The 13714-nt window shown below is 43.3% G+C and overlaps 1 protein-coding gene across 2 annotated transcripts in view; it reads left to right on the forward strand.

The window, feature by feature from the left end:
• CYL1 (alpha-N-acetylglucosaminidase family / NAGLU family) overlaps positions 1–13714 on the forward strand; it is a 59370-nt gene that overhangs the window by 22761 nt on the left and 22895 nt on the right. For both annotated transcript variants that reach the window (XM_028240465.2, XM_082915806.1), the window contains 2 exons: positions 9260–9290; positions 11449–11566. In XM_028240465.2, coding sequence (XP_028096266.2) covers positions 9260–9290; positions 11449–11566 — 149 coding nt within the window. The remainder of the gene's footprint in view (positions 1–9259; positions 9291–11448; positions 11567–13714) is intronic.

Consider the following 13714-nt stretch of genomic DNA (forward strand, 5'->3'; position numbering starts at 1 on the left):
ACACTGTGCTAGCAAAGGTCCTCAACTTAGCTGACAAGCCAACGTTGCATGCTGGGTTTTTAATAGCGTCTCGAAGTGTCGTAGGGTCAAGCATGCCTCAACAGATGCATATTGGATGGCCACTTGGTCATGCGAAGCCCACAAGCCACCGAGGGTCAATCTCTTGCCCACGGCGTAGTCCTCGTGCCAACACGTGTGCTAGATTCCGCCTAAGGCCATCGCGCACCTTAGCGTTGCACCAACGTGTAGCATGAGTAAGGGGACGTCTCAATCCGTAGCTTGCTCGTGGCATAATGTAGTCCCTCAATGGACGTAGTTATTGCATAGCTTGATGCCTTCATTCGATAGCCCACATATGCGGTGTCGCCTTCCAACTGCTTAGCTTAAGCCACGGGATCCCCTCGTGCAAGGTTGAACCCAAACCAAGCACTAGAGTTGGCACATGAGGCCTCTAGTGGTGCCTCGATGGCCCATTCGGTCCAAAACGAGTCCTAAAGATGCCATATTGCGGGGCATAATGGGGAGCGCAGTGCTTACATTATTGCACTGTCCACGGGGCTCCCAAACCCACGTGGGGACTTTAGACACCCATCTGGATGCCTAAAGCCCGCCCTTGAGTTGCCCCAAGGTTGCTCACTTGAAGCCCAGTTTGGGCGGGGAGGTAGGTAGGTAGCACACCATGCCCCCTTATATATGCTTGTTAAGCAATTTGCCATCTGGCAGGAGGAAACATCATACATGTCCGAGGAGTCATAATGATTTTTGATAAATTCTACAAATTGAGAAAAATCACGAAACTTGGTCGGGAAAACACTTCCCCTAAGACCTATCTCCAGTAAAAATTTCAGCCCAAAACTCCTTCGTTTGAATGCCGAAACAATGCGCCAAAGTTCTGCACTGTTGGCTGCCACTGCTGGCTGCTGCTGCTGCTGCTGTATTTTGCTGCTGCTGGCAGCGCTGTTTGCTGCTGCTGGCAGCGCTGGTTGGCTATTGGCATGGGCTGCGGCTTTGCCGTTTGCTGGCTATTAGTGGCCTACATGCCTTGGGCTACTTGGGGCCAAAGTTAGGCCACGTTGGGGCACTTCCAATGGCCACTCTTGAGCACTCAAATGGCCACACCACCGCAAGCGAAACGTCACGGAGTTAGCCTTGCAAGGCAACCCGTGACACTCTCCTCCACTTCAACCATCAACGTCCTTGTTGATGTAGCACAAAGCTGATGCTGCAGTGCGTGTACCGGCTCCTCTGATGAGTCCAACACCTCTGTGTTGATGGCCTACCTTCAATGTCTAACTCTTTTAGCCAAGCTCCCCTCATTGTTCTCGTCTCGAATCCAGCTGAAATGCACTCCACTTGTTGCACCTTCTGTTGGCAACTTTTCTGAAATGCCCTCTCTAAAAATGGCCTCTGCCAAAGCTCCTCTGAGCGTCTCTAAACTCTGCCTTTTGCCAATACTCTTGAAATGCCAAGCCCTCTTCTCAAATGGCCTCTCTGCCAATGCTCCTCCGAGCAAACTCAAGCTCTTCTGAGCAAACTCAAGCTCCTCTGAGCTGACTCCTCCGGACGATGTTCCTCTAATTATCACTTATGCTCCCAATACTCCTCTGAGCTAACTCGCAGTGGGTCGTCGCATCGCGACTTCCTCCTCCACTCGAGTTGTCGACGCCCTCGTCGACTCCATGCAAATCAACAGTTGCTCCTCAAAATGATGCAACAATGCCCGCTGGCAAGCATGAAGCCCTCTGGCTGATATCTTTAATAAACTGAAGTATCTCTGTACTGTGCCCTCTTACGAAATGAAAGCCCTCTGGCTGCTGCTCGTTTGCAAGCTCATGTCTCTCAAGCCTTCTGGCAGATGCCCTCTGGCAAACTCAATCTCTGAAGCCCTCTTGGCTGTTGCCCTCTGGCAAACTCAAACTTTGAAGCCCTTTTGGCTGTTGCTCTCTAGCAAACTCAAACTCTGAAGCCCTCTGGCTGTTGCTCTCTAGCAAAATGAAGCCCTCTGGCTTAACTCAAACTCGTGCCCTCTGGCAAAGTGTAGCCCACCGGCTGAATCTCATGCTCGTGCCCACAGGCAAGCCCTCTGTCTCAACTTATATCTTCTGGCTAGAATTTAACTCATGCTGCCCAGTACCTCGGCCACTGCCTTCACTCGAGTCAGCTATCTCGTTCAAGCTCAAAGATTTCGCCTTTCAAAGGCTCATCGCTCCTACCACCCACAAAACTAGCCATTTCAACAATGCTGCTCAAAACGGTGCGTTGATCCTGGCACCAAATTATGTCTTGACTTTGCAATCCCGCTACACGGTTGTCCTCCAACAACGGTGATTTCATCCATCACCCTGCTCTCTAGCAAGCATGTACACTCGGTGCCTCTGCACACGGGAGTCAAGATCTCAAATTTTGTCTTGAAATTTTTCCGAACAAACCCTCTAACAGGTCAACAACCATGCGTCTGAAGATGCAAAACCACCGACAAGCACAAGTTGCAAATTCCACCAGGAACGGTCGAAACATAGGCCCCCTGAAGCGAACCAGTGATAAAGCCATAGCACGTGCACGGCTGCCAACGAAAATCCGTCTCTAAGACTCAATAGCTGAAGATCACATGCCCACAATCTGATACAAGCATTCCACAAGTCCAAACTGCGGTAGAAATCCCCATGTAGCCAACAAAGTAACACAATCATGCCAACCCTGCTGGTTAGGAAGCAACCCGTTCACAAATGTGGCATACTTCTTCCACATTGTGCCCACAGTGTAGAAATGCTCACCAAGTCCTCAAAGTGAGAGGGAAACACCAAGTTAGCAAGGAAATACTAGATGCCACAATGCTGCTCAATTCGCACCCTCGAGAACGGTTGCTGCATTCAAGGCATCGCTGAAAAATAACACAATAGGCACGGATACCCCAAGACATCACCAATCAGCTCCCACAGTTCAAACATGACTAGAAAACCAACGGCGGTCTTGTTTAGAGTCTAGGATGTCAAGCACGTCCCCCAGGATGAGTTTCATGAATAACTCCTTCAAACAGTGGCATCGGGGTCCACGGAAGAATGATATTACAAGATAGCTGCCTGTCCGCTCTAGATCGAGCTCGCCCCAAATGAGTGATCTAGCTCTGATACCAACTGTCACGGGCCGACTCCTTTAGAGGCGCAGCGGATCAATTTTTGCCCGTGTGGCGCTCAAACTCCACCAAGTTTAAGCCCGCCATAGCTCATTGACAAATCGAGTGTTGATGGTCTCACCCGTTTGAACATTAGGGCCCAATGCTTTGTCAAGCAAAACAACTTCACAAGGAAGCTCCGTCTTCTCCCGGATGCCACAAGTAGGCCTAACGCCTCCAGTGCACCAAACACGGCATAAGTCGCTTCATAGTGCCAAGCTTATCTCAAGCAAGGTGCTCGCCCAACTTAGGTTCATGTTATCAAGGTGCCTAGCCACAAAACACTGTGCTAGCAAAGGTCCTCAACTTAGCTGACAAGCCAACGTTGCATGCTGGGTTTTTAATAGCGTCTCGAAGTGTCGTAGGGTCAAGCATGCCTCAACAGATGCATATTGGATGGCCACTTGGTCATGCGAAGCCCACAAGCCACCGAGGGTCAATCTCTTGCCCACGGCGTAGTCCTCGTGCCAACACGTGTGCTAGATTCCGCCTAAGGCCATCGCGCACCTTAGTGTTGCACCAACGTGTAGCATGAGTAAGGGGACGTCTCAATCCGTAGCTTGCTCGTGGCATAATGTAGTCCCTCAATGGACGTAGTTATTGCATAGCTTGATGCCTTCATTCGATAGCCCACATATGCGGTGTCGCCTTCCAACTGCTTAGCTTAAGCCACGGGATCCCCTCGTGCAAGGTTGAACCCAAACCAAGCACTAGAGTTGGCACACGAGGCCTCTAGTGGTGCCTCGATGGCCCATTCGGTCCAAAACGAGTCCTAAAGATGCCATATTGCGGGGCATAATGGGGAGCGCAGTGCTTACATTATTGCACTGTCCACGGGGCTCCCAAACCCACGTGGGGACTTTAGACACCCATCTGGATGCCTAAAGCCCGCCCTTGAGTTGCCCCAAGGTTGCTCACTTGAAGCCCAGTTTGGGCGGGGAGGTAGGTAGGTAGCACACCATGCCCCCTTATATATGCTTGTTAAGCAATTTGCCATCTGGCAGGAGGAAACATCATACATGTCCAAAGAGTCATAATGATTTTTGATAAATTCTACAAATTGAGAAAAATCACGAAACTTGGTCGGGAAAACACTTCCCCTAAGACCTATCTCCAGTAAAAATTTCAGCCCAAAACTCCTTCGTTTGAATGCCGAAACAATGCGCCAAAGTTCTGCACTGTTGGCTGCCACTGCTGGCTGCTGCTGCTGCTGTATTTTGCTGCTGCTGGCAGCGCTGTTTGCTGCTGCTGGCAGCGCTGGTTGGCTATTGGCATGGGCTGCGGCTTTGCCGTTTGCTAGCTATTAGTGGCCTACATGCCTTGGGCTACTTGGGGCCAAAGTTAGGCCATGTTGGGGTACTTCCAACGGCCACTCTTGAGCACTCAAATGGCCACACAACTGCGAGCGAAACGTCACGGAGTTAGCCTTGCAAGGCAACCCGTGACACCTTGGCAAGTGATACGAACCCCTTGGGTAGAACTCACCCTTGAAAACCAGCTTGCAAGGGGAGGGTGCCTAAGAGGCTTATATGCATAAGGCCAAGACCTATGTTTATTGATGTGGGATTGTAACATACCACCATGCTCTGTAGCCGAAGTCCATGATTTACTCTATCGGCACTGACCCAGTGGTTACCCTTGCTCCCTTTATGGCAGCTTCAATCAACTATCAGTATTCGACACCTTTTTAGGTGTCTTAATCTGGCCTGTAAATTGCCTCCTCCGCAGCTTGAACTGTAAAGCTGCACCCATTTGATCCCATATTTGCATAGGTGCGAGTCATGCGACCTATCCCATACTAGACGTGGTGGCTAGCTTTGATGCCAAATGATATGAACCCCTTAGGTAAAACTCACCCTTGAAAATCGGTTTGCAAGGGAAGGGTGCCCAAGAGGCTTATATGCACATGGCCAAGATCTATTTTAACCGATGTGGAATCGTAACACCAGGTTTGCTTGTGCTCAGGCCTGGTTCGCTCAATTATTGACTCATTAGTAGCCCCACCAAGGAAGTTAGGTTCCCCTGCCATACGCCCACCGAGCAAGATCTCCACCTTAGAGGATAGATACTTCAACCACAATTACCTAGGTTGGGAGTGGGGCCCATGTGCTGTGTTTGGGACCACTAGAGGTCTTGTGGATTGGAGGCTAGAGCTCAAGGTCTGTGCAGAGGCTTGCCGAGCTCCCCTTTGGGGATGAGGCATGCTCGGACCAGTCTTAGAAAGAGGGGCTTTGACCAAGACATGACACCTCGATGGCTGCTTAATGGCTGTATCATACCCAACTCTGATCTGCTCTAACATATCCAAAAGGGGATGTATCATACCTACCCCCTGTCTGCTTATAATACACCTCTCAAGACTGCATCGGGGGTTGCAAGGTTTTTCTTTCCCTCCATTTTGGATAGCCAAGGGGGTCACTCCACGTGTACTTGACGGAGCTTCCCTCTTGGCTTGTCACCTATATGAAGGGGACCTCCATACAAGCCATGAAACTACAACTACAACTACCTTTCTCTCTAACACTCCAATTCTCCACTGCCACCCTCTCTTGCTCTTAAGGCTGTTCTTGACTTTTGTCTCCCACCTTCGGTGGTCTCCGGCCATACTAGTGCCTGCCATCTTTCAGAGGGCACTGCTCAACCATCTCACCCCACTTCTCCCACTGTAGGCAATTACATTTAGGTTCTTAGCCACTGATGTCTAATAAAGAATGCATGACAATCACTATTTTAGGCTTTAAAATATCACTCTATTTGTTATTTCAAAACAAAGTTGCTTTTATCCTTTATATAGAAATCAAAAGCTTGGAAACCAGGAAAACCTTGGAGCCTAGAACAGCTAGGCTTTGAACCTGTGAAAGCAATTGTGTTAATGACATATTTATAATTTAGGTTAACATACAGGCTACAAATTTAGCCAATATGCCCACTAGAAGTCCACACATTGGTAAGTCCACAGCAGAAACTAAAAGTACCAGAATACTTTGAAGTAAAAACTCAAGAAAGACTAAAAGCAACATAATAATTGAAGATCAATCTGTTAGAATTTACCATTCACACTCACCTACTACACTCCACTACTCACACTCACCTACTACACTCCACTACTCCTCACCTACTACCCAAACCCTCTCCTATATAATGTCACTCTGATTTGTAATACAAGATAACAATTACATATCAATCAATAACAATCAATATTACATAAATTTCAACATGGTATCAGAGCGGGTTTAGAACCTAATATTTTTCGCTTCACCGGCGGACGGCAACCTCACCTTAGCCGTCCGCCGGACCTCAACCTATTCCTCTTATTTTCTATACATACCTTCACTCCGCTGCTCTCTCTCTCGGCAACTCTCTTTTTTGGGCAAAACCCAGCTTTTTTTTTCCTGGTCCGAAACAATCCTGTTCAAGCCTCATATCCACAACATGGTGTGCTTCATCTTTGAAAGCAGCCATAGATTGTCTATCCACGGACTCAACAGGTAGGAGTGAGAAGAAGATGGTCTTTGGGTGGCCTCCGTCATGAACCGTCCGGCGAGATTCTCCAAGACAAGTCCAGCAGAGGCGGCGAAGAAAGCAAGGACGTGGGGAATGAAATGCCTCTCATCGGCAGGTAGAGTTGCGGCTGTGATGTGGTGCTTCCCGTGGCTGCTGTGGTGATGGCAGTGGTGGGCGTTGGCCAGAGGAGAAGGCGGCGGTGAAGTGGTTCGGGCTTGTGCAATCTGAGCCTGTTGCTGGGGCGGCAAAGAAGAAAACTAGGCTTGCCAGATTTGGCTCTGCCACTAAGACAGATCCACTAGAAGCAGACAACCAATAAACAAAATAAAAACAAAAAATAAAAATAAAAAGAAGATTATCACTTTCCAACCCACCGTCCACCACTTTTTGCCCATACCTATATATTTTTTTTTTATTTTTTATTTTTAAACCACTCTTCACTTTTGCAGCCCACTCACTGACTCCCTCCAATATCAACACTATATCCCACCACCAACGCATGTTCCCCACTTATATTTTTTTTTTCTATTTCTTTTACTCCTCTTTTTGACACAGACACGCACCACCCCCATCCCTTTCTTTTCTTTTCTTTATTCTCCACTTTCTTTCTTTTCTTTTATTTTCTTTATTTATTTATTTATTTACTTAAAAACAAAAAAAAAAAAAAAAAAAAAAACAAAACAAAACAAAACAAAAAAAAAAAAAAAAAAACAAACAAACACGGAGGAAGAAGACGAACTGCACACTCATTTTATTCATATCGGGCCTCACCCCGATCACCATTTTTACACAAAAAAAAAAAAAAAAAAAAAAAAAAAAAAAAAAAAAACAAACAAACAAACAAACACAACAACCACACCCACAGTGGGATTTTTCTTTTCCCTTCTCTATTCTACTGCAGGTCTCTTCTTCTTACTTTTATCTTGGGTATCCCGTGCCAGTCCGGTCTCCGTGTTTCCTTGTCCACCGAGCACGTTCACTCCCCCATACTCCTCCACTGCAGCATATGGCGGACCTCCAAATCGGAACATCACGGTGGCCTTCCGCTTCAGCTCTTTGTTTTCTGCCCTTAGCACGCTTATCTCTGCTCGCGCATCCTTATACATGCGTTGGAGCAGAGCCAGCTGGGAATTTAAATGCTGCATCTCATTTGTCCTACTCTGCAGCCGGTTCGACAAATTTGTGACCGCCGTCATGGTTTCCACGCATGACTTCAGAGTATACTGATTAGCCTCAATATCAGTTTGCACCGCCATTTTTTGCTCCACCGACCGCATCGGAAAGTTCAATGGAGCAAAACCAGAGGTGTTTGGTTGAGGTTCACTGGCCACCGCACCAGTTATTTCTCCTGTGGGCTCGTTCAGTTCTGGAAAGAGCGTGAGCAGGTTCTGGGTAGCTGGACGGGACGAAGAGGCCATGTTTTGGGTTGCTCAGTGTTTCAGCGCAGGGTTAACAGAGTGTTACAGACTCTCTCTCTCAGCACAACGAAGAGTTTTTCAGCCTCTCTCTCTCAGCACAACGACGTTTTTCAGAGGTTTTTCACAGCTTTTCTCAGCCTCAGCCTCAGCCTCCGTCTTATAGCCGAGGCAGCCACGCGCATCGCGCGCCTCTTACCACCAGCCGACAAACGGGCACGCAAGCCAAGGCGCCCACGTGCCTCGCCATCATGTTCGGCACGCCTTTTGATGGCACGCCTTTTGATGGCACGCCTTTTGAAAAATTGGGCACACCTTTTGAGGGTGCAACTTTTACAAGGGTCCGACAAGACTCTGTAAACTGTCCCGACATTGATTCCGGTTAGCTCCTTTATGGGTCCGACAAGACTCTGTAAACTGTCCCGACATTGATTCCGGTTAGCTCCTTCAAGGGTCCGACAAGACTCTGTAAACTGTCCCGACATTGATTCCGGTTAGTTTCTACAAGGGTCCAGCAAGACTCCATAAACTGTCTTCTACAACGGTCCGACATGACCCCATAAACTGTCTTCTACAACGGTCCGACATCGGTCTGACACCACCATACAGTGTCCTCTACATGGTTATGACACCCCCATACAGTGTCCTCTACAACGTTATGACACCACCATCCAGTGTCTTCACCAATGGTCTGACACGACCATACAGTGTCTCTTATCCTCTTTTATTTTTATGTATTTTATTATTTTGTTCCTCTCTTCAAACTCAAGTTGGTTAGTTTCTATCCTCCTTGAGTTTGCGGGGGGCTGTTAGAATTTACCATTCACACTCACCTACTACACTCCACTACTCACACTCACCTACTACACTCCACTACTCCTCACCTACTACCCAAACCCTCTCCTATATAATGTCACTCTGATTTGTAATACAAGATAACAATTACATATCAATCAATAACAATCAATATTACATAAATTTCAACACAATCATTCCCTCGGTAAGCTGGGGAAGGTTCTTGCCAAACAATTGAAGACCAATCATTCCATTGACATTGATGCTTCAGTTTTTCTCTTTTGGTATTTTCCACTCTTTTGTTTTCTTTAATTATTATTATTTTAATTCATTGACTCTGGTTGCTTGCTTGTCTATTCAATTTTTATTGCAGAATATGGGGATGTGACAGACATTTATAGTTGGTAATTTCTGTCGTCTATTCTATATTATTATGTGGCCCTGTTACTTAACATTTTGGACCTTTGATCAATGATTTTCTTTTTATGGTCTTGTAGAATTTGTAACCAAACCAAACCAAAACAAATCAAATCAAGCCTTACGTCCCATCAAATGGGATCGGCTACATAAATCCTTCTTCTTCATTTGACTCTATCCAAGGCCATATTGTATTTGTAATTTTTTATTTCCTTTATATTCCATAAACTTCAACCTACTACTTGCCAGTATTGTTGTCATCTGCTAAAAAAATCTTACGCTCGCAAGAGAACTAAATAGACAATTTATAATGGATAAATTTAGGCAGGTATGAGATATTGAACTGCTAGAAACTCACAGTAAGATGTCCTACTAATATAATTGATACATAAACATTCTTCTGCTTGATATTTGTTTGGCCGTATGTAAGCTTGGGAAGTCTTATTTGTAGTGCTTCTAATACTCATATATTTTATAATGAAAATTAGTGTAATTGAAAATCAAATTTGTCCTACCTTTTGCTAATGAAACAGATTGTAGAGTGAGATCATAAATCCACTCATGATCTTGCCAAGCTTCATTTGTCACTCTATGGAAAAAAGGATGTTGGAGAGAAGATGGCTGTATTGCAAAAAGTTGGTGTTGTTTGGTCTAGTTGATATGGGAACGCGACAAAAATAGCATTTTAATAGGAGCCGTACATGTGCTAACATACCAGAATTTAAGTTGCAGAACTAGATGTCTGTATTGGAAAAAGTAAGTAGGCATTTTTTTGGTTCAATGGGAAGGTGAATCCAATATCAATACCCTTTCTAAAAAGGCCTTGCACAAGTGCTAGCATCACCAGGACTTGCAGAAACATGCGGAATATAGTATAGCTTTATTGAGATTCTTGCGGTTATTGGGAGGTGCGGGGGTAGCGAAGGAGGATGGTAGAGGGGTGACTGACTGGCAGTGGGTAAGAAGAAGAGAGGAGGAAGGGAAGAGAAAAGAAAAGGAGGGACAAAAATGGAAAATTTCCCATGATTTTGTATTATTTTTTTTCTTTCTAATTCTCATTCTTAGTGTAATTAACAAAAAGTTCCCCTTTTTTTGCAAATGCTTACCCCAATTCCCATTTTACTGTAGTTCTTCCTATAATTTTTCCATCATAGTTAACATTATGTCAAATGACAAGAACTTGGCAATCTCTTTAAATATTTTGATCCTTTGAATAGTAGATTTGCTGATGATGATCTATCCAAGGGTATAGTTAATGACGTCTCTTACCTATTTTAAAGAGGTTCGCCTCTTCTGATTTTACTTGCATAATTATTTTTTCTTTTCAACAGTGTCGTTTTCTACTTATGTCTTGGTTGGGGAGTCTTTGATGCCTGAGTCATTGAGATGTTTTTGGTTTTGGTGGAGTAGTTGTAATCGGAGTGTTAGGAAGGCATGAAATGCTGTGCATTTGAGCTTTGATCTGGTGTATGTGGTGAGGGTGGACTTTTGACAAAACAGAGCTCAAGTTCAAAGTTTTATTTGTTTATTTATTTATTTTATGGCTTTGCAGTTTTGGGTTTCCCTTTCTGTTTGTACAGTTTTGAGAGTTTTTTTACACCATGTGGTTGTATGTGTGCTCCCTTTATTGGGGCTTTTAACAAAATTTTTACTTTTTGAAGTTATTTTTTTTCTTGTTCACGTCATTATATCTTTCTTTTTTTGTTTTTGGTTGGACTTGGACACACCATATTTTTTCTGTAGTTGTTTATTAAGCTTAAAATAAAATCCTGTTGATTGGTAAATGTTATTAGCAAAACTTATTGGAGTTATGGGTTTGTCTAAAAAATTTCACCATGTTGAGTTCCAATGTGCTGCATACTTGCCACTTTTATGTACCAGAGGATATCTATGTTGTCAGCTGTATTTGTGTTTTTACTGCTTTCTGTGCTGGTTGATACTTCAGAAATTTTGTTAAGCTGTATCAACAAACTGTTCTTTACCTTCTTTAATAAAAAAATTATGATAAACAGATCTTGTTTGAAATTCATTTTATTTTTTTGCCTCGCCGCCTTATTTTCCTCTCTCTCTCTCTATATATATATATATGTTCATTTCTTGAGTATTAATGCAAAATATTGGGTACGTGTAAACATGTTTATGTAGTGATACATTCAATGAGAACCGCCCACCAACAAGCGACCCGTCATATATTTCATCCCTTGGAGCTGCCGTTTATGAAGCAATGTCCAAAGCAGATAAGGATGCGGTGTGGCTAATGCAAGTATGTTTCTTCTTCTGCCCACTCCTCTCTCCACCCGTTGTCATCCTTGAGTTTTCCCTCTGGAAACTCCTTTTATGATGTCGAAATGTTAGTTTTTCAATCCTTATCATTTACTCAACTCCTTTTGTGTTTTGGGCATTAACAAACTGAACATCATAAGGAACTGAAGTATGATTTTGTGGAAGAACATGAGTTAAAACCTACAGAGAAAATCAAATAAAGGACTCTTTTGAGTACAAAACTGAATAAGAATAATTTCCTTGAGAAAAAGAACAACAGAGTGATTGTTAAGAAGTTAAAATTGGTAAATCCCAAAATTCTTAATGCACATGCATTTTGATCACCAACTTCTAGCAACCTTAAGCACTATGAAGTAGATCTCTTGGGGGAATGCATGCATTGATTGTACGCCCACACGTCATGATCGTATCCCTTTTTTAAACTTTTTATGCTTTTGCCATACACATGCCGAACATGCTGGTGACATGTGTTTGGTTCTCAAATACATTCGGGACATGACCAAGAATAAAAAATATATTATTTTTTTTGTCTCCCAACAGTGTCGTGTCCTGCAGTTTTTGAAAATTGTTGGGTCAGTGTGTTTGTGTCATGTTGTATTTGTCTCACATATTTGCTTCTTAGCTTAAGCATCTATTTTTGCACATTGCTACTTCATTACTCAGGGGTGTGTATTCACAATATTATTGATGTTTGATGTTATGAGAATCACAATAGATTGCAGTGGACATTTGACATACCCTAATGTGTTAATAGATTATTGAAAGATAGATAATAGCTCCTGCCTGTTTTTTATGGGCATGGATTTTAACAAATCAGCTAGTGCTTTGATTAGTTGTACAGTACAACCAATCAAAGCATTAAAGGTTTGGCAGTAGTTGTTTCCTTTTTTTAATATTCATAAAAGACCATTTCATTCTCGAATATTTGTTGAAAGAAGTTATAGTCCAAGAGAAGTCTAACAAACTTCTAGTTTTAGAAGGATCCCAAATGTTGATCCTCACTAACTTCAAAAGGAGAAGACTGATAATTATTTAGGTAGAAAGGACTCCTTGTGATGCTTGCTCAGCTCAAACTAAATTTAAAGTAGGATCTAGAAGTTCCAAACAGTTCAATGGAGAATACCGGCCAACAATGCCACAATGAGAAGATAAAGTCACTTAAACAGCAACAACGCAATCACATATGCCATCAAGGTAATGAAGACTATTTTCTTCATAACCTTCATTTGATTGTCTTCCTTCTTGTGATGTTCTAACAAACAAGAAGGATAGAATATTAATAAACAGGTGAGTGCGTTAGTTATTTACTAATGTTCAAGAAACTAAAAAGGAACTCACTAAATAATGCATGAAAGAAAAACTAAGAGATGAGGTTGCCTTAAGCATATGAAATACTCTATTATGCTAACCTCCATTTGTAAGATGAAACTAGTAAGAGCAACAGATATTTTTAAAGCTTATGTAGCTATTCAGGAGAACAAAGAAGCCTTACCAATCATGTGTATCATGAGTACATGCGTTCTCGAGTTGATGACCTTAAAGAGTTCGAACCTAAACTGGTACCATTACATTTGATGGAAAAAGGTAGCAATATAATTTGCAACTAGTATTCTTCCTTTTGATCAGAGCAGTGTACTCCATCACAGGTTACTTATCAGGGGAAAAAAAATTATACTCCTTCCCAGAAACAGTGATAGAATCATTGATAGAGGCTCTTATTGTAGTCCTCGAAGCACTCACGTTTTTGTTGATATGACATATTTGCCTCATAAAAATATAACTGATTACCATAATTAGCCGATGGCTTTCTAACTTGGAAGCTCAGACACTCCAAATAGGTTTAACTATCTGTATCCTATCTGATACATATCAGATACCGATATGCATTGGATATGTGCAGATACGTATCTTTGTATTATTATATAATATATATTTTTGTGGGGTTAAATTTTTAGATACGTTTCCAATGCTTGGGATATGGGATGGGATATGATGGGGATGTGAGAGTAGATACATTGTCGGAAAAATGAAAAACTGAGTGTTGGTCTTGAAGAAAACTTTCTCTTCTTCACACATACCCTTGCTTTCTACCTTCATATGTTCAAACACACATCAAAAACATAAAACA

This window comes from Camellia sinensis, chromosome 2 (assembly GCF_055761805.1).
Source record: "Camellia sinensis isolate YWXY chromosome 2, ASM5576180v1, whole genome shotgun sequence".
Taxonomy (NCBI): Eukaryota; Viridiplantae; Streptophyta; class Magnoliopsida; order Ericales; family Theaceae; genus Camellia; species Camellia sinensis.